Here is an 18586-nt window from a genome sequence, read left to right on the forward strand (position 1 = left end):
AAAAATTGCAAGAAATATGGAATTCGTTTACAATAAAGTTTTGTCAGAACTTTGTAAAAACTATGCCTCGACGAATTGTGGGTGTCGTTAAAAATAAAGGGGGTGTAACTCAGTGGTAAAATTTCACATTTTTTTTGTTAATATTATATATTTTATGCGTTTTTTCAAATTTATTATTATTCTGTTTAATCATTAGTTTTTATTACGTTCATTATTTTTCTATAATTAAGAAATTCAAAAATGTTGTTAGATGCATTAAAAGTTCTAAAATTTACGCAGCGCTTTTATTTTTGTTTCCTAAAATTTAATTTTCTTCAAACTAACGTTGAGCCACCTGATATGGGAAGGGGTATTCGGATCCCCCTTGCCTCTAATATGAGGTAGAAAACCTTTTTAAATACTGCCTATTTCCTTTTGTATTTTTTTAAGCTGTGTCTTTTTACTGGCATTATTAGCATTACATTATTTTTTAATATTACTTTTTAAAAAAGATGACTCTCCTCTAATAGTATAATTAATATAATTAATGAGCTTTTACCTTTTTTAATAACATCTTCGTCTGCTTATCGCTGATCTCCTTACGAGCTTTATAGGGCTGGTTAGCCGATGCAGTTCGCGGGAGATCGTGCGTCCTAATCTTCTTTAACTGTTGCATTAACCTTTTGTACGAAATAATTTTACGAATTTTCTCCATTTCTTCACTGCTTAACTTCTCATTTTTCAGAAACCTCTCAATCAAAGTGTTCATCTCGGATTTGGAAAACGTTTCTATCACTTGTCTCTCTATAGGTTTGACTGTTCGGGGGATTTGAATATTTAAGGTATTCAATTTTGATTCGACTTGTTCTTTATAATTCTGAAGGATTTCGTCCTCGGAACTTTCAGTACTCGGTCTTGAGCTGAGATCGTTTATGTCTATGACCACTTTTGGCTTATTATTATCCAATATGAGACCTTTGAACTCGCAAAGCTTCTTTTCTTGATCTTTGCGGTTCAAGTTAACTTTCGGCGATTGAGTTTCTTCCCAATCGAAATAGTTTTGTTTGACGGGAGAGTATTCATGATAGAGCTTCTTTTTTTGGCAATCTTTGGACTTGAGCATGTTTATATCGTCCAAAGATTTAGCTCGGTTGAGTTTAATTTTTTCCGGGTTGGGTTTAGCTAACTCAATAGCTGACAGCTGTCTGTCGATTTTTTGCTTTTTTATTTCTGAACATTCTCCTTTGGTATCGCAATGCAGTTTTCGTTTTCGACGAATGTATTCCTCAAGACTCAATTTCTTCTTGCCATGCGATGATTTCGAAACGCACCCATTTGGTCGGTTTAGTTTTAAGTCTTCTTTAGTTTGCAATAGTGATACATCTTTAGGCTCTTCATGTTGACTGTCGACTTTGGGTTCTATTTGTTTAATTTCCTCATGTATATCACTAAAAGATACTCTTTTGACAAGTTTAGGTTCAATCGAAGCAGGTTTCTTCTCTTCTTTGGTTTCTTCAGTTAGACTTGATTTTTCTACTAGATTTGTACAATTTTCACTTTCCGCGGTTGTGGTTGTTTCAGCGTTTTCGATTTCACTGTTAGTGACTGCATTTTTTTCTTCCAGTTCTTCAGATTGTTCATTCTCTTTGTTAATTTCTTCAATTTTATTAGTCGAATCAACATTGGAGTCTTCAGTATTTTTTCGTTCTTTCTGTTTACTCTTTCGTAATTTTCGTGCTTTGATAAGTTCTTTAAACGGAACAAATTCATCATCGTCTGGATCAATATTCTCAACTTTAAGTTTTTTTCGGTTTCTTGCTGCTATAAGATCCCTAAATATCGACTGTTTATCACTTTTACTACTAGGTCTTTTCGATTGTTTTGTTTGTTTGGACGAATCAGGTTTGGACCTTTTAGATTTCTTCGTTTTTTCTTTACTCGAGCTCACTTTATCATTTTCGTTATATCTAGCCGATCTGTTTTTGTCTAATATATCATCACTGGTAGTAATTGAGGGAATCTGTAAATCGCAGTCGTAAGCCTTTTTAGCGGCTTTCGTACAGAGTACTGGAGGCTGGTCCACGTCGAGTTGGATTTCTTCTTCTAGACTCAAATCCATTCCGATTATAATTTCACTGGTAGTTTCTTGAACTTCCGGTTCTAGCTCCTTTGTTTCGTTCTCGATAGCCGGATCTGCAGGAAGCTCATCCAATTTCAACGGATCTGTAGCATCAACGTTATCAAAATTTTCGTAGTTATCGTTAAAATCCACGACAGCAGTGTCTGATATCGGCACCACCGTTATGATATTTTTGCCGTTAATATTATTAACATTTATTTCGACCAATTCTCCAGCTATTTCAAGTAAAACGCTAGATTCTTCTACTCGAATCACGTTTCTGTATTGCACTTCTGGTTGATCAGGTACTTTGTGGTCTACAGACTGTGGTACTTCTACCAAATTTCTAGCTTCTGTAGTAGCTTTGAGATCACAACTTGCTTCTGGTACGTCTTCGTTAAAACTCGTTTTAGTATTTTCGACAGAATTGGAAAAGTCTTCAGACAAATCCAAAATCGCTTCCGCGTTTGAAGGGATAGACGCTTGTGACTCGTTATCTTTGGAATCGCATATCACTTCCTCAACTGCAATTATTGGTTCTTGTGAAACAATATCGTTTGAATCAAATACGTTTTCGGGTACAATAGATGACGCGTTCAATTCAGTTATACAATCATCTTCTCGCAAGCTATTGGTGTTTCGACTATCGACGATCTCAGCATCTTCAGCCAAATCTTCTACTTGCTTTTCAAGATCATTTGGAGAATAAAGTTGGTCCTTGGAAACAGCCGATTCTTCTGCATTCTGAATAACTGTTTCCGGTGATTTAACCGATGTTTTGTTTGAATTAATTTCTGAAATATCCGGCAATAGATTCACAGTATCGTCTATTGGTATGTAGTCTGATAATCTGTTATTTTCTTGATTGTTTATAACGGAATCTGAAGTGTGATCGGTGGAATTGTGACGTTCAACAGTATCTTGCACCTTGACTTGATCTAGTTTTGCTTCTGACACAATATTTTCACTGAAACTCGTTAATATGTTGTTTGGCGCTTGTTCAGCATCTTCAATTTTAGTTTTAGTTTGATTTTCCTCTAAAAGGGGCTCATTGTTAGTGTCAACTTGGTCCATACCTTCAGTATTACACGAGTCTTCAGTTTTTAAAACTTGCGTGCTGCAAGATTGATCTTCAGTTTTGGTAATAGAGTCATCATAGTCGTTTACATTTGAGGTAGACGATTTTTGATCGTTTTTTGATTGAGATCGGTCATCAATTGTAATAGACGATTTTTGATCGTTTTTTGATTGAGATTGGTCATCAATTGTAAACTCTAATTTATTTTCTGATATTTCTTGCATGTGATCTTCAACCACCTCCGTTTTTGAGTCGGGTAAACTTTCACTTGTGATTTCAGTCTTTTCAGGTATAGAATCTGACAAGGATTCAATGTTTGAGCCTGATGTGGCTTGACTTGGAGAATGGCATTTATTGTTTTCAATAATTGTACAATTTGCGGGAGTTTCATCAGGTGCAATATTTGCAGAATCTTCAGATGTTAGTTCTAAACGTTTATTATCTGAACAGCTTGTACTTTCATTGAGCTCTGACATTCTTCTAACCGCTGATGTAGTATTAGTTTTGGAGCCTATCAAGTTTTCTATAATAAATTCAGTTTTCTCCCTATTAACTATATCTGGCTGATTTATTTTAAAAGTGTTTTTAGTTTCCATTTCCAAAAATTCTTTTGTGGTTTTAAGACTGTATCTTCTCGTTAAGCTGTCAGTTTCGTTTTGTTTCAATTTTTTTCCAATGTTGTTTATTATATCGTCTACGGAGAAAATTCTTCTAGAACGCTTCGTTGTTGGCTTTAGACATTTTGTTTGCAGCGGATTCTCCGTAGTCTCATGTTCCTTCCGTTTTATAATAACGGACATAGGGCTTTTTTCCTTTTCTGCGATTTCCAAACTATTAACATTTTTGTCATCGTCAGCTTTTCGTGCAAAAGTGCCAGGATCTACATCATTGTTGGCTTCCGAAACACTCTCATCGCTGTTAGTAATTTCTGAATGCGCAACTTCGTTTATAGGAGCGAGCGGTGAGGTTATTTCTCTCTCGACGTTATCGCTAATAATTGATTGTTGATCAGTCTCATTATTAATAGTTTCTTCTGTTGATAAATTTTCTTCCATTGATATGTTAGCTGTTGTCTCGGTATCACTTTCTGTAATGTCAGTTTTCGGAGTACTACTTTCTTCCTGGCTGACTATTGCACCTGTATCATCGACAGTATCGTGTAATAAATTTTCAATGTCTTTATGAGGATCTTCAACTAGATTTTCAGTATGATCTTCCTTATCTTCAGTCTTAGAATGTAAATGAGCATCTTCAAAAGGTATAGTTCTGGGCGAGACAGGCATTTCTTGGATACTAGCTAATTCCTCTACTAAACTGTCGGTGGTCGTTTTAAGAGAAGTCATTTCTTCCTCTTGTTCTTTATACTGTTCTAATTGGTCTAAATTAATCGGTGAGCAATTTTTATCGGCAGTTTCCTTCCGATTTTCACTAATAACCGTTCGACTTAGTTCTTCCTCAAACGTATCCGTAGTAATTATCGGTAAACTAGAACCTAGTTTACTCGCATCATTCACAGGCGACACCGGATCCTTCTTTACATGGGTGTGTTGCACACCAGACTGTATTACCGTATTTTGATGGACTACAACTCGAGGTTTTTCTGGTATAACAAAGGAAGCATCTGCTGGTTGTCTCTGGTTCAAATCGTTTGGTCTATTGGCTAGCATACAGTCGGGTTTGGCGGGATCCATTATATGTAGATTGACCACTCGTTCGCCCGTCGCAGGATCGATTTCAAGTTGGCTGCTCTTTTCGACTAATCTCACCATCTCTGATCCGTTTTCTATCGAGACCCCCGACTTAATTATATACTGGCCGGTTTCAGACGTCACCTAAAACAATAAAAAAATGACAAGTTAAAAAAAATCAGTTCTATTAAGTCCTCATAGACATCTCATCTAACGTCTAGCATCTTCAGTGGAGTCCTACGTTCCCATGAAGTTAATTCCGTTTATAACTTAAACATCCTAGTATTTTATCATAAAAAATATAATTGATAATTAATTTAACTGTATTTAACCCATTATGACCGAGGGTTACTTTTATGTAACGCTTGCAGAGGTACTTAGTCGGGTTTACATGAAGTTTCAGTTTGGCTACAATCACGTAGATGGCGGTGTAAGGCATTTAAAACAATTCAAAACATAAAGAACCCTTCCGTGCAAAGCCAGACTGATTGTTGTTTTAATTAGTGAATAACTGCAGTCTGAACTGAATATAATTTAGCAAGTATCATGGAGCATTACTTATTTTTAGAGTAAAAGGCATGATATTTTTATAAGAATACTGTTAAAAAGAGCTACTTTGTGTATGTTTGATAAAAACAACTTGTAATTGTAAATTTACATATATGTAACGCTAGGATCTCTGGAGTATGTGTCGTCTTCGACATTTAAAAAAGTATTGCTAAAAAATTCTAAAACTATACAAGAAGCAATAGAATTAGCATATATACATGATGAGGCACTTTAAAAAATCTAATTGGCCCTCAACTTCTGTCTAAAGTGCAAGTAGATAGACAACAAGGTTTCTGGTACAATCCCTCAAAATCGATACGTAGCAACATTGTTTCATACCCTAAATTACAACCCCCGATGGTAATTTCCAAACGGCTTAACGTATGATGACGTATGAAGTATTGTTGAAAAGGGGATGAATAATGGGGCTCTATCCATTATGTTCCATGTGTATGAAGCATATCAAAAGGGCATTACGTCATATCTTCGTTGTTATTGTTCCGATGGTGACGTACGATAGTTCGTTGGAAAGGGGATTGAACGTAGATGAATTTTAAATAGAAAAAATAAACATGGCGAGCTTGGCAAAAGAGGGTTTATATCGTATCTTCAATGTTATTGGTCCAATCGTGACGTAAGAGGGTTCGTTGAAAAGAAGAAGGGATAACGAATACAAAGATATAGAAAAAACAAACATAGCGGCATTGGCAAAGGGGGCACTATATCGTATCTTCGTTGTTATTGTTACGATTTTGATGTACGAGACGTCACATGAAAGGTGATTGGACATTTACGTGACATTTGATTGGAAAAAGGAGCACTATATCGTATCTTCGTTGTAATTGGTCCGATTTTGACGACATATAAAAGGGGATTTGGCAATTACGACAGGGGGTTGTGTCAGAAATCCTGTTGTCTATCTACTAGTGGAAATTAGATTTAAAAAATATACAGATGGTGATAATAACGAAGCTACTTCATATAATGGAAGAGAGGGACGATATCCCAAAAAAATTTAGCTTAACAGTAGAGTTAACAGTTTTGTCACATTCACGTATTTTTCCTGTGCAAAGCTATAAAAAAGATATCGAAGATCCTGTTGCTCTATTCGAAAAAATGTTAGATGATAATATTATCCAGATGTAAGTAGCAGAAACAAAAAGGTGTGCCATTTTTAAATACTGCCCAGATCCTCAAACTACTGCGGAAGAAATTCAATGTTTCAATGTTGAGCGAATACGATTGCAAACCTAACAAGCGACATTTTTGGGACAACCAGCCTGACATGCGAAATAAAGCAGTTTATAATCTCATGAGATGGGAAAGATTTGCTCGGATAATGCGGTTTTTACACAGCTTGGATAACTCCAATGTAGATGTTAATTACAAACTCTTTAAACTCTGATCACTTGCAAATATGGTAAGAGATAATTTTCATAAACATTTTGTTCCCGTTGAGCACCTATTGTATAATGAGTCAATGATTCAATATTTTGACAAGCAAGGGTGTAAGCAATTTATGAAAGTAAAGTCAATTAGATTTGGTGTCAAGGTGTGGGCGCTTAATTCCGACAATGGACATCTTTTAATATTTGAATTTTACCAAGGTGAACAGAAATAGATATGCACCACAGTTGAAGAAACCTTTGGAAAACCTACCAGTCCGCTGATAAAAAAGGTGGAGCAGATACCACATAAAGAATATCTACGTGGATAATCTTTTCAATAATTTAACTTTTTAAAATTAAAATTATATACTACTATTACGGGAACCTTTAGGGATGACAGAATTCTTAATACACTACCGAGAAAAAAGAATTGAAAAGTTTGGACCGTGATAGTTTCCCTTTTCATGTACATCGATCATGGTATTTTTTACATAAAGTGGTTAGACAATAACGTTCTGGTTGCTATATCTACAACTTATGGTTTGCACCTCTGGAAACTATGCGCAGAAAAAAATGTGCAAATTGCAAGACCGCAAATCATGGTCAAATATAACAATAATATGTGAGGAACCGATTTGATGAACCAGCCAACTACAGGAATTCTTTTCCTTGTGGATTTAAAAAAAAAATTAAAAATTCTTAAATGAGGAAGAATAAGATACCCTTATACTTACCACAGGTACAGGAATTCCACTTTCGGAAGTTATTAGTCCGTTTTCTATATATTCCAACTCCGAAGATGAGATCATATATACGGTTTCAGTAGACTGATCGTCACGTCCTCTGATACCATCTTTACAAATTCTTGAACTTTCCATTTGGTTCATTTCTGACGCAGTATCTTCATCCGCCCAGTTTTCGATATAATGTTTTATGCTGTCTGAGACCGTCACTCTGTTTTCTGGGATTTCCTGGGGCGGCATTTGATGAGGTGGCAAGTACTGTGCAGGACTAAAAAGAAGACAATCCGTTATCAGTATTTTTAAATGGAAATATCTCTCCCACGCAATAATGTCTATATTCGCAGAATTGAGTGTTGCCTACTAGTTTACGTTACAAGAAAAATGTAGAAGAGTGTGTTAAATAAAAAAATCACATTGAACTAATCAATTGTTGTCCATAGATATCAAAAATTCAATAAAATTACCTGCAATGCTGTTGATAATACTCTTGTGTTACCGGCGCCCGTCTATGCTGATAATGTTGAGCATATTCGGGAGCGTTATATTGCGAGTAGTTTGGAGGCATCTTCTGGGCCGGTAGTCCCCCGTAATTCATCGGAAGTCCCATATTCTCGGGGTATCCTCGTCTAGGAGAAATGCTCCTTTCGTGGGGATTTACCGGAAATCTAGGAGGTATTTGCGACGGTCTATTATAACTGCAACTAGGCGGGTAGTTCGAATAGGGCACATATCCGTGAGAGTAGGCACTATTTTGCATGTTAGGATAATTCATATACCTTAAAAAAAGAAAATGTAGCGAAAATATATATAAATCTTTAAATAAAGTCATACCTTTGGCTTTGATGATGTGGGTACATTCTGTTTTGGTCCATTGTTTGATAAGAATTTTGCGATTCTTGTAAATGATGGTCGCTCATAATGGATCGGGCCATGGTGGGATGGATGCGTCGTAATTTTGACAGAAAGTCGTTTTCGGCCGGATACTTCCGAACTTGCGTCGGCATGTTGTACTTAGGAATCTGATGCGGCATTTGTGGAGAGTATTGTGGATCCTTTGGGAAGTATTGAGATTCTGGTTTGTACGCTGGATGAACCTTAAAAATAAACTGTTTTATGTATTCGGATCAATTACTCAGAAGATTGAATATCTGATGTATCAATTAAAATAAATTAAGGTTAAATATCTCAAAATTCTGCTTAATCATATACAGAAAGAGATTCGTCATTTGGAAATTTCGCGAGAGTTTTTAATGACTTAAAACGAAATAGCTGATTACATTGATGCTGTAGTATAATTTAGTGTTTAGTTTTAATGTTGTGACAGTGTTCTTATTGTTGTGACAGTTGTCAGTAGACAAATAATTGTTTTGTCATTCTAATGTCAAGCTTTATGCGAATAAAATTGTAGTCAAGTACCTTTTTGCAGATTAAGGCTTTTTTTGCATACAATTTGACATTAAATCGACAAAACAGTTATTTGACTACTGACATCTGTCAACATTAAAACTAAACGCTAAATTATACTACATTGCCGCATGGATGTTGATTACTCTCAAAAAATAAATAGATTTACATTAGTTGATGCTTATCCTTTGCCGAATATCTATTCACTAGTGTCTAAGATATCAAAATATAAAATTTTAGCTCAATTAATTTAAAATTAGCGTATCATCAAATACCAATTCAGGAATCTGACCAATCATTTACAGCTTTCGAGGCAATTCCGTCGTATCTCTCGAAGACTCTACAATAAAACCTGATTCAGACAGATTAAAGCCTCTACTACATTTACCAGTTCCTAATGATTCTAAAAGTCTTCAGAGGGCACTTGGAAGGTTTTCACATTACTCAAAATGGGTCAATAATTTTTCAGCAAAAATTAAAGATCTTATAGATTCCATTAGATCCAGACTTGCTATTTGCTTTTGAGGAGTTAAGAACTGATATAGCTAATGTACTTCCATGGACAATTGATGAAAAAGAAATTTCCATTGTTGACACAGATGCATCTGAATTTGCTATTGCTGCCATGCTGAGTCAATCTGTAAGACACGTTGCTTTTTTCTCACGTACCCTCACAGATTCTAAACGAAAACATTCTGCAATTTAAAATGAAGTATATTATGCTTGCGCTGAAGCATTGAAAAAATGGAGACATTATCTAATAGGAAGGTAATTCAAACTAATCACAAATCAAAAATCAGTTTCATCCTCGTTTAATACAAACCATATAAGTAAAATCACAAATGAAAAAATTATGCGTTCGCGTTTGGAGCTTTCTTGTTTTAAATATGATATTATTTATCGTCCAACAAAGGCTAATGATGCAGCTGATGCACTATCAAGAAAATGCAATGGTATAAATAATTCAAAAAAGTTATATCATTCAGATATATTCAGATTTATCGCATCCTGGAATTACTCGTATGTACCGTTTTATAAAAATTCGAAATTTACCTTATTCTATAGATGAAATTAACCAAGTAATTACCTCTTGTCCAATCTGTACAGAAATTAAACCCAGATTTTATAAGAAAGAAGATGATAAACATTTAATCAAATGAACAACTCCGTTCGAAAGATTGAACATCGACTTTAAAGGTCCAGTACCCAGTTCTTCTATAATTTCCTATATGCTTACAATCATTGACGAATTTTCAAGATTTCCATGAGCTTTTCCCTGATTTTTGACAGTTGCCAGAATTGTATTAGTCAAATGTGCACTTGTTATCTATTCATATTTATCTACACGATCTATCAATTATATTAGAAAGAAATGGTGCACTGGAAAAAGAACTCTAATATGACGCTGAAAAATAAAATCTCACCCCATCCCGTACTACATATTTTTGAAGTTCTCAACATACCTGCGGTTCCTTATGCATATATTGTGAATGTGGATGTACATTTGCTTCGGGGTAATTTTGCTGGCCATTTAGATGATCGTAGGCCGGTTTCATATGCTGTTGTTGAACATTGCACATTTCCATATATTCCTTACTCTTCGCTTTTTGTATTACCGATGGTGATATGTGTTCCTGCAGCGAGGGATGCGGTTCAGAGATCTCGGAGTATTTTACAGGTTGCTGCAATCTAGGAAATACATATAAAAATTTAATTGAAATTATTTTGAATGTATAATGATTGACAGTAAATAATATAGGGACAAAAATGCGAATAAAATAAGATTGAACTTCATCTTGATATAATTAAGTGTTACTGTTTGGCTTGAGTCATTAGTCACCTTCCCAATTTGAACTGAAGCCATTTTACGAAGAACTAAGAAAACTAATTTATAAAATTAGATCAAAGTAATAAATATTAGATTAATTCACAATCACTTTATTGTTTACCTGACAATATCCTAATAGTAGTAATTTGTATTTTAGCCTTTAAGTAATCTTTCCTTTATTACAGACAGCTCGAAACTAAAGTGGAAGATCAAGTGAATAGAGCAAACAGAGCAGCAGGTTGCCTGAATGAAACAATATGAAGAAATAAAAATATCGGGAAAGAAATGAAAGGCAGAATTTACAAAACAGTCATCAGACCAATAATGACAGAGTGGACAAAAAGGATGTTAGAAACAGCAGAGATGAAAACAATTAGAACAATTGATGGAAAGACACTATAAGACAGAGCTAGAAGTACAGATATACGACGTAGATCCTAGGTGGAGAGCATCAAGAACTGGGTAAGAAATAGAAGAGTACATTGGAACGATCATATAAGCCGAATAAAAACAAATAGAGTAGTAAAGACGGCAAGAAACGGTTCCCCAATAAGAAAACCATTAATAGGAAGACCACAAAAACGATGGAACGACAACTAACTGAAGGCACATTAAACAGAATCATGTACAAGGTATAATAAACTGATTGTGAATCAGTCTAATAATTATTTCTTTGACCTAATTGAAATGGACTCACATGTGCAACCCATTCATCATTTTATTTAGAAAAATTTACAAAAAGAAAAGGAAGAGAACGGAATTTCTCAGAACGGAAGAGAAAATCATTGGCTGCTTTTGGAAAGCACAATTCAATATGGTGATCAGAGTTTTGATTAGTTTCTATAACAAGTAAGTAATCTTAAAAACCAAAATCAAGAACATCTTACTTTTATCGTTAAATAAAATTTTTATATTTTTTTAAAAGTGTACATATAGTGGAAATTCACTTACCCATAATCTTGATATTGATGTGGAAATCGGTAATTTTCGGCAGTGGATCTAGGAGGATAATGACTATGGGGCGCCACTCTTGCTACATGACTTTCGGTTGGTGCAGTTGACGAATTGTTGCTATCACTATGAGGATGTTTTTCTTCAATTTTTCTTCTAAATTGCCTAAGGGAGGTTGTTATGCTTCCACCAGATGCCTGAAACATATTATTAAGTTTAGGAACATTAAGAACAAAATCTATTTAAGTAAATATCTATTTAAATCTAATCTTTTCGTTGTCAGTCATTAAAAAATGGGTTGCCAAATTTATTATATTTTACAAAATTTACAGGAAAATTCATTTTACAATTTAAATACCTCGAAACAAATATGGCAATCACGAAGTTTACAGAATGTACATATTTATGTACATTTTCTCATATTTAGATTACTCTTATAATCCCTGTTCTTACAATATGAAGTTTCACACTACTATACAGGGTATTTAACGAGTGATGCGATGACCATTTTTATTTCGATATCCCTGTGAAATAAACACTCTCTATATAAAAAAGAAATGCATAAATAATTATTCGTTCTACATAATAAGGTAAGCAATATGTTCTAGTTTTCAAATTAGGTACAAAAGAAAATTACGATTTTCTCATATCTTTTAAATTCTTTATTCTTTGAAAAGATTGTATTTACGATGCGCTTTAATTTTTATGGAGCATTTCCTATGCCTATACTTTTTACTTTCAGTTACACACTATTTAGTAAAAAATTCATTCCACTGTTTTGCAATTGTTTAGTTTTAAATCGATCATCTGAATATTATTTTTATTTAATTTTCTCAAATTCATTGTTAAAATTATTGGCCTAACCTAACTTTACATTGACAATGTCAAATCATATTTGTGACGTGATTCAGCATAATGGCTAGACTACTGCTACTATAAAGAATATAGACGCTTATCTATATTCTTTGCTACTACCGAGCCGTATATTTATGTGATTTCATTATTATGTGATCAATTGGACAGTGGCATCGAAGACTGCAAGCTGTAGTAAATAACCATGGTGACACATCCATAATGAATTTAGTTAATTAATTTTAAGTTGTTTTACTTAGTTAAAAAATTTGTATCACCTTTCGAATGAAAAAATTAGTTTCTTAAAAATACTATGTAGGTCCTTTCAGAATGTTATTTATTGCTCCAAACGCTCAGCAAAAATCGTTAAAAGTAGAAAACTTTGAGGAACCATAGCATGCCTAAAATTAATCCTACATACTTTTACAATAGACCATTTTAAGGATATTTGATTGTTCTTTTTAGTCGCTGAAAAAACAAAAATATCAGAAGTAAAATAAAAACTAACGGTGAATTTTGGGTGTTTTATAAATATACCCCTATGACTGCGGATCCCTCTTATAAAAAATAAATGGATGAACTGCATCTCAGGACTGGTTCTGGACTAAAATAGGAATCCATAGAATTGATGGACCCCATTACAAGGAAATCATAACAGATTTTTCAAAATTAAAACACTTTTAATTCCACTCCTATCTCTGGCGGACGAACGAACGATCGCCCACTGGAAGACCAAAATTGTTTACTTGAATTCCAGACGGACTAAGCGGGAATCCTTCCGATATTGTTTCTCGGGACGATCCAAGCTATCTTAACCTTCGACCAGTGGCCAGTGGCATCGGTCAATGTAAACAATTGGATTATGTTTATTCTCTTTCGAAGATTTTAAGACGCAAATTAAAAGTATTTCACAGGAACTTACAAGATTTACAGAAAAAACGCTTTGTCTGAGGCAATTTGGGCTGTGTAAATAAACATTAAGAGTATGCCTTAAGTGTTTTAGAACACTTGTAAGGAGCAAAATCAAACCTGAAAAATAAAAATGCTACGAGTACATTTACTAAAAGCAATTTACTGTTGCGATGTACATCGTATGTTTGGCTTTGCTGGGAAGTTTTACTAAAGTCGGAAATTGTTCTCAAAATCCAGTTGTCAAACAGCAGTCGAAACGATAACTATATCGAATTCTCAAAAAGAGTGTGGTTAATAGAGATGCCAAGAAAATAGTTTCAGAATATATGTAGTCTCATACTACATACATATATTTAAACGATTAAGTTTTTGGAGTTTAATTGTATTTCTAATCGCTACGGATAAATAAAATTTTATATTTTTTATGCATAATAGAAATAATTTATTTTGCGATAAAAAATATAATAAAATCTCAAATAAAAATTATTATCAAACAAACCAACGATATTTCAAAATTGTACGGAAATCGAGGAAGTCGCTTAATAATCCATTTTATACAATGGTATTTATGTATATCATTACGTAAAACGTGTTTAAATTACTGTCATTAGTAGACACGAGTTTTTAAAAGGTATAAATTTCTAAATTATTATTCGTTATAAATTCATGCACCAATTTGTCAAAGGACACTATCGAAATGTTAGAAATATTAAAGTTTTAGAGACCTGTTCACCTGTTTTACCTGTTCATACACAGACCGATATTGTACAAGCAAAAAGGGCTCATATTTGTTTTCATTAGCTCTGTAGTAGTGACGTGAAAAAAGTTACACCAGTTGTTACCACGGTCTCTCAAACCGTGTTTATGTTTTAGCCTTGTATTTGGAGAAAAATGAACAAACATTTTTTTTTCTTTTTTAAAATATTTAATATATAATATAATAATATGTAAAATGCCTCAAATTATTATTTAAAAATTTAAATGATTGGTTAGTAATATATTATAGTATAATTGGAAAAAATAAAACAAAAAATAAAACTAGGCCATTCTATCTGTGTTTTGTGCGCACTTTGCTCAAATACCGATCAAGTGCTCAAAACACAGAGATAATTTACACTTGCTAAAGGAGAATATAATTTTTCGATTTTTTTTCCAGTCGCACATTATACAACGGTTGTAAATTAAAAAAGCAGAAACACATATATCACAGAAAGTGATGGAGTCGAAGAAAGCTGGGCAAAAATTAAGTCTAATAGTTTAGCCTCGGCCAAGGAAGTTCTCGATGAAAGAAATATAAATAAAAATAAATCGTTCCCAAGGCGAAGAACTCCATGTTTTATACAGTAAAGGAAAAATGTAAAGAAAAGAAAAAAGCTGACCTGAAATACATATCAACCAAAACACAAGAGTTATACCATAATTACCAAAATTAAGACAATTAGAAACGAAACACGTTCACTTGTAAGAAAAATAAAATGATCACTGGGAACGCTTTTCGAAAGAAATGAAACATGATTTTTACGGTATGCAAAAGGAAAAATGGCGCTTCATAAGAGGTCAATAATCGGAGGAAAAGGAACTAATAGAACCAAGACACATACAAAAGGATACGTGGATTGACTACCTAAAAAAGATATCTGCAGAAAAAGAACGAACGACGGTAGAAAACGAAACACCAGAAATTACCACAAATGAAGAATTTAATATAAATTTACAGGAAGTTCGTAAAATACTTGAAAAGCTGAAGAACAGAAAAGCAGCAAGTAAAGATGGGATACCAAATGTACTACTGAAATATTGTGGAGGAGCAATGACAGAACAATTAACAACATTAATTAATAAAATTACAAAATTGACGTGTTTTGTAAGTCAACGTTTTCAAGCGGGTAATTTGTCATTTCGAGCTAAAATTGATGTTAATATAACCAAGTCAGTGATTACCCAAATTAACAGAGGGAAAACACGAAAGCTTAACATTGATAAGTGGAAGCAGAATATTAAAAAACGTCGCAGAGATGCTGGTGATTCGCACGTTTCGTCTAGAGAAGTACCCAAAGAAGCTCTAAGTTGTCCAAATGAAGTAAGTTAAAGAAATCTAAACTAGTTTCATATTTTAAAACAATATTTATTTTAGGTGCGTATCTGTAAATATAAGCAGTCTGCTACGGGTTGTTCTGCTGTGTTATTAGTGGGCAATCACTCAAAACTATTCAAAACGTTTAGAGAACTGAGTTACAATGACCAATCAAAATTTTTATCTCAGTCTCTTTCGCTGCAAGATCCAAAAAGAAGAAGGGTTGGGGAAGCAAGATCTCGTCTTCGTGTACAGTGAAATATACAGTAGGAAACATAAATGTGTGTAAAACAACGGTATAATATATATATTTTCAATAACCACTAGAAGACTCCAGTACCTTTTGATAAAATGAAAAAAGGAGTAAATCTAAATAAACGTGGCAAACATAACAATGGTCCCAAAAAACTCATGATAACATATGCAGAGAAAATATGCGAACATATTAAGTCATTTTCGCAGCAAGAAAATCATTATAGCAGAAATGGTTCTTCTAAAATTTGCCTTCCAGCTGATTTAAGCATCTCAAAAATGTACAGATTATTTTTAAAAGTGTACCCTGATACAAAAATCTCTCTACGAACCTACCACATTTTTAAAAGTAAATTGAACTTGCGTTTTGGACTTCCCAGATTAGATACTTGTTCATATTGTGACAAGCTCTTTATCCAACTTTCTTCTGTTAGCAATAAATGTGAAAGAAAGAAAATAGAAATTGAGAGTAAAATTCATCATATGCGAGCGGAAGCAGGTTACAAAACGTTAAAACAAGATACTGAAATTGCAAAAGTAAATGCCAAGTATGTCGTTTTATGTACTGATTTGCGACAAGTTCTTTTTTACCCTAATCTAACTCACTCATCAATCTTCTACCAGCGATAACTTTCTTCGTATAACTATACTATTCATAATATGGGGAGTAATACTGCTACAATGATGCTGTGGAACGAAGTAATGGCGCATCGAGGCTCCACTGAGATAGCATCAGCACTGCTACTTTATATAACTAATACCTTCAATCGTCTTGATCCAGGCCAAGAAAGAAAACTTGATATTTGGTCAGATAGATGTGTCGGCCAAAATAACAGTTTTCTGCCCTGTGATGGAGACTTTGCCCTCATAGAACGCAACAAGAAACTTTCATCAGTTTATATTCCGTTTTAGTGGACAGATGTAATTGCAAAAGCTAGAGTTGAAAACCCATTTAAAGTTATCTACATGCATCAAACATTCTTTAACAATTTTATCAACGCAGAAAATCTAGTATGGAAAGATCCAAAGTGCAAAATAACTCAGTTAGTGGGGATACAAATTAGCTCAGATGATCCAAATACTATACGGTTAAGAAAATCCCACACTATTCAACTATGGTCATCCTATTCTTTAAAGTCAATTAAAACGCCTATAACTGAAGTCACTCTTGCTGAACTTACAGAAGCCTATGAAGGGCCTCTACCAATTAAAAAAGGAAAACATGAAAATTTATTAAAAATCGCCGAATATGTTCCACTACAGTATGTAAGCAACTATCCAAATCCTAAGAGTGAATAATATTATTTTGATATATACGTCATATAAAACATGTTTATAAGTATTGTTCTGAAGCTATTTTCTTGTGGCATTTTTAAGTAATTACTATTTAAATGGGAATAAGCCACAATTAGAGGTTAAAGTAAGTTTATTGACGTTTCAATTTCCACTTCGGAAATCGTTCTTAAAATACAAACATTAGTAAATTAAACAAATTTTGTTTTTTTTGTAACTTGGTGAAAAATTCTTCTCTAAATTTAATTTTATCTGACTCATTTATAGTAACAATTTGTATTTTGTATATAGATATACTCTATAATACTGGTATTTTCCTTAGTATAAGTCAGTAACATATAGAGGATACATCATTTATGTTTTTTAAATAACAAACATATAAAATTAGAATTTGCTGTTTATTGAAGAGAAGAAGAAGTTTATTGAAGGTAAACTAAATACACGACCAAATACTTACTATGTCGCGATAGTGTTTTTTTCGTGGTTTTTCCCTCATAAATTACTACGGAATCACTAACAGAAGAATTTTACTGTCATCATGGCATGTGTTTGTCTTTTTAAAGACGAATTACACGCTATGATTTTCCTGACGAATATTCTCAAGTTACAGTTGATTTCATGTAATCGAATGAACTATCTTACAAGTAAAGTCGTCCTAGGAACGCAACTCAACAATATTGGCAACATCATTTTAAAGTCGTCTACTTTAAAATGTATAATGTATGTCTGAATTGTCAATATAAATGAATCAGATAAAATTAAATTATTAAAAGAATTTTTCACCAAGTAACAAAAAAACAAAATTTGTTTAATTTACTAATGTGTGTATTTTGAGAACGATTTCCGAAGTGGAAATTCAAACGTCAATAAACTTACTTTAACCTTTAATTGTGGCTTATTCTCATTTAAATATTAATGTTTATAAGTAATTTATTAATAATATGTAGGTACGTTTCTTAATTTCACGTGTACTTCATTTTTTATTTCTAAAACAACGTTTTAACTGCCTTACTTCCCTACAACAACGTTTTAACCGAGGTTTTAAGCTAAGGTTATTTTTGTTGATATTAATGTTATGCATCTTATAAGTCTATCATATTACCACAGTCTATACTGTGATATTACGCTCATAATTTTTTTTTTTCAAAATAATCAATTATAAAGTCTTTTTTCAATTTGTCGACAAAATGTGATTTGGAGTTTATAACGTTATTCCAACATAGCATTCAACTGTATTATAATAATTCTGAAACTATTTTCCACAAAAAACCTACAAATAATGTACTATGTATTATAAAAAATTATTGTAAGCTTACCGTCGTTTCTGAATGACCGCTGAAAGGTGCCGTTTGGTGGGAGGGTGCACCTCCTTGGCCGTACTGTTGTCCAGCATTCTGCATGGGGCACTGAAAGTAACACATCGTTATAATTAACACCTTACAGCAACAATGTTTGTTGTTAGAGCACTGATCACAG

The 18586-nt window shown here is 33.4% G+C and overlaps 1 protein-coding gene across 3 annotated transcripts in view; it reads right to left on the bottom strand.

Moving 5' to 3' along the window:
• Nucleotides 1-18586, bottom strand: part of LOC140436325 (uncharacterized) — a 95094-nt gene that overhangs the window by 18641 nt on the left and 57867 nt on the right. For all 3 annotated transcript variants that reach the window (XM_072525041.1, XM_072525042.1, XM_072525040.1), the window contains 7 exons: nt 18427-18516; nt 11728-11924; nt 10412-10637; nt 8376-8638; nt 8009-8320; nt 7536-7812; nt 539-5008 (listed from right to left, as the gene is read on the bottom strand). In XM_072525041.1, coding sequence (XP_072381142.1) covers nt 539-5008; nt 7536-7812; nt 8009-8320; nt 8376-8638; nt 10412-10637; nt 11728-11924; nt 18427-18510 — 5829 coding nt within the window. In that variant the 5' untranslated portion in view covers nt 18511-18516. The remainder of the gene's footprint in view (nt 1-538; nt 5009-7535; nt 7813-8008; nt 8321-8375; nt 8639-10411; nt 10638-11727; nt 11925-18426; nt 18517-18586) is intronic.

Source organism: Diabrotica undecimpunctata, chromosome 3 (genome assembly GCF_040954645.1).
Source record: "Diabrotica undecimpunctata isolate CICGRU chromosome 3, icDiaUnde3, whole genome shotgun sequence".
NCBI classification, from domain to species: domain Eukaryota; kingdom Metazoa; phylum Arthropoda; class Insecta; order Coleoptera; family Chrysomelidae; genus Diabrotica; species Diabrotica undecimpunctata.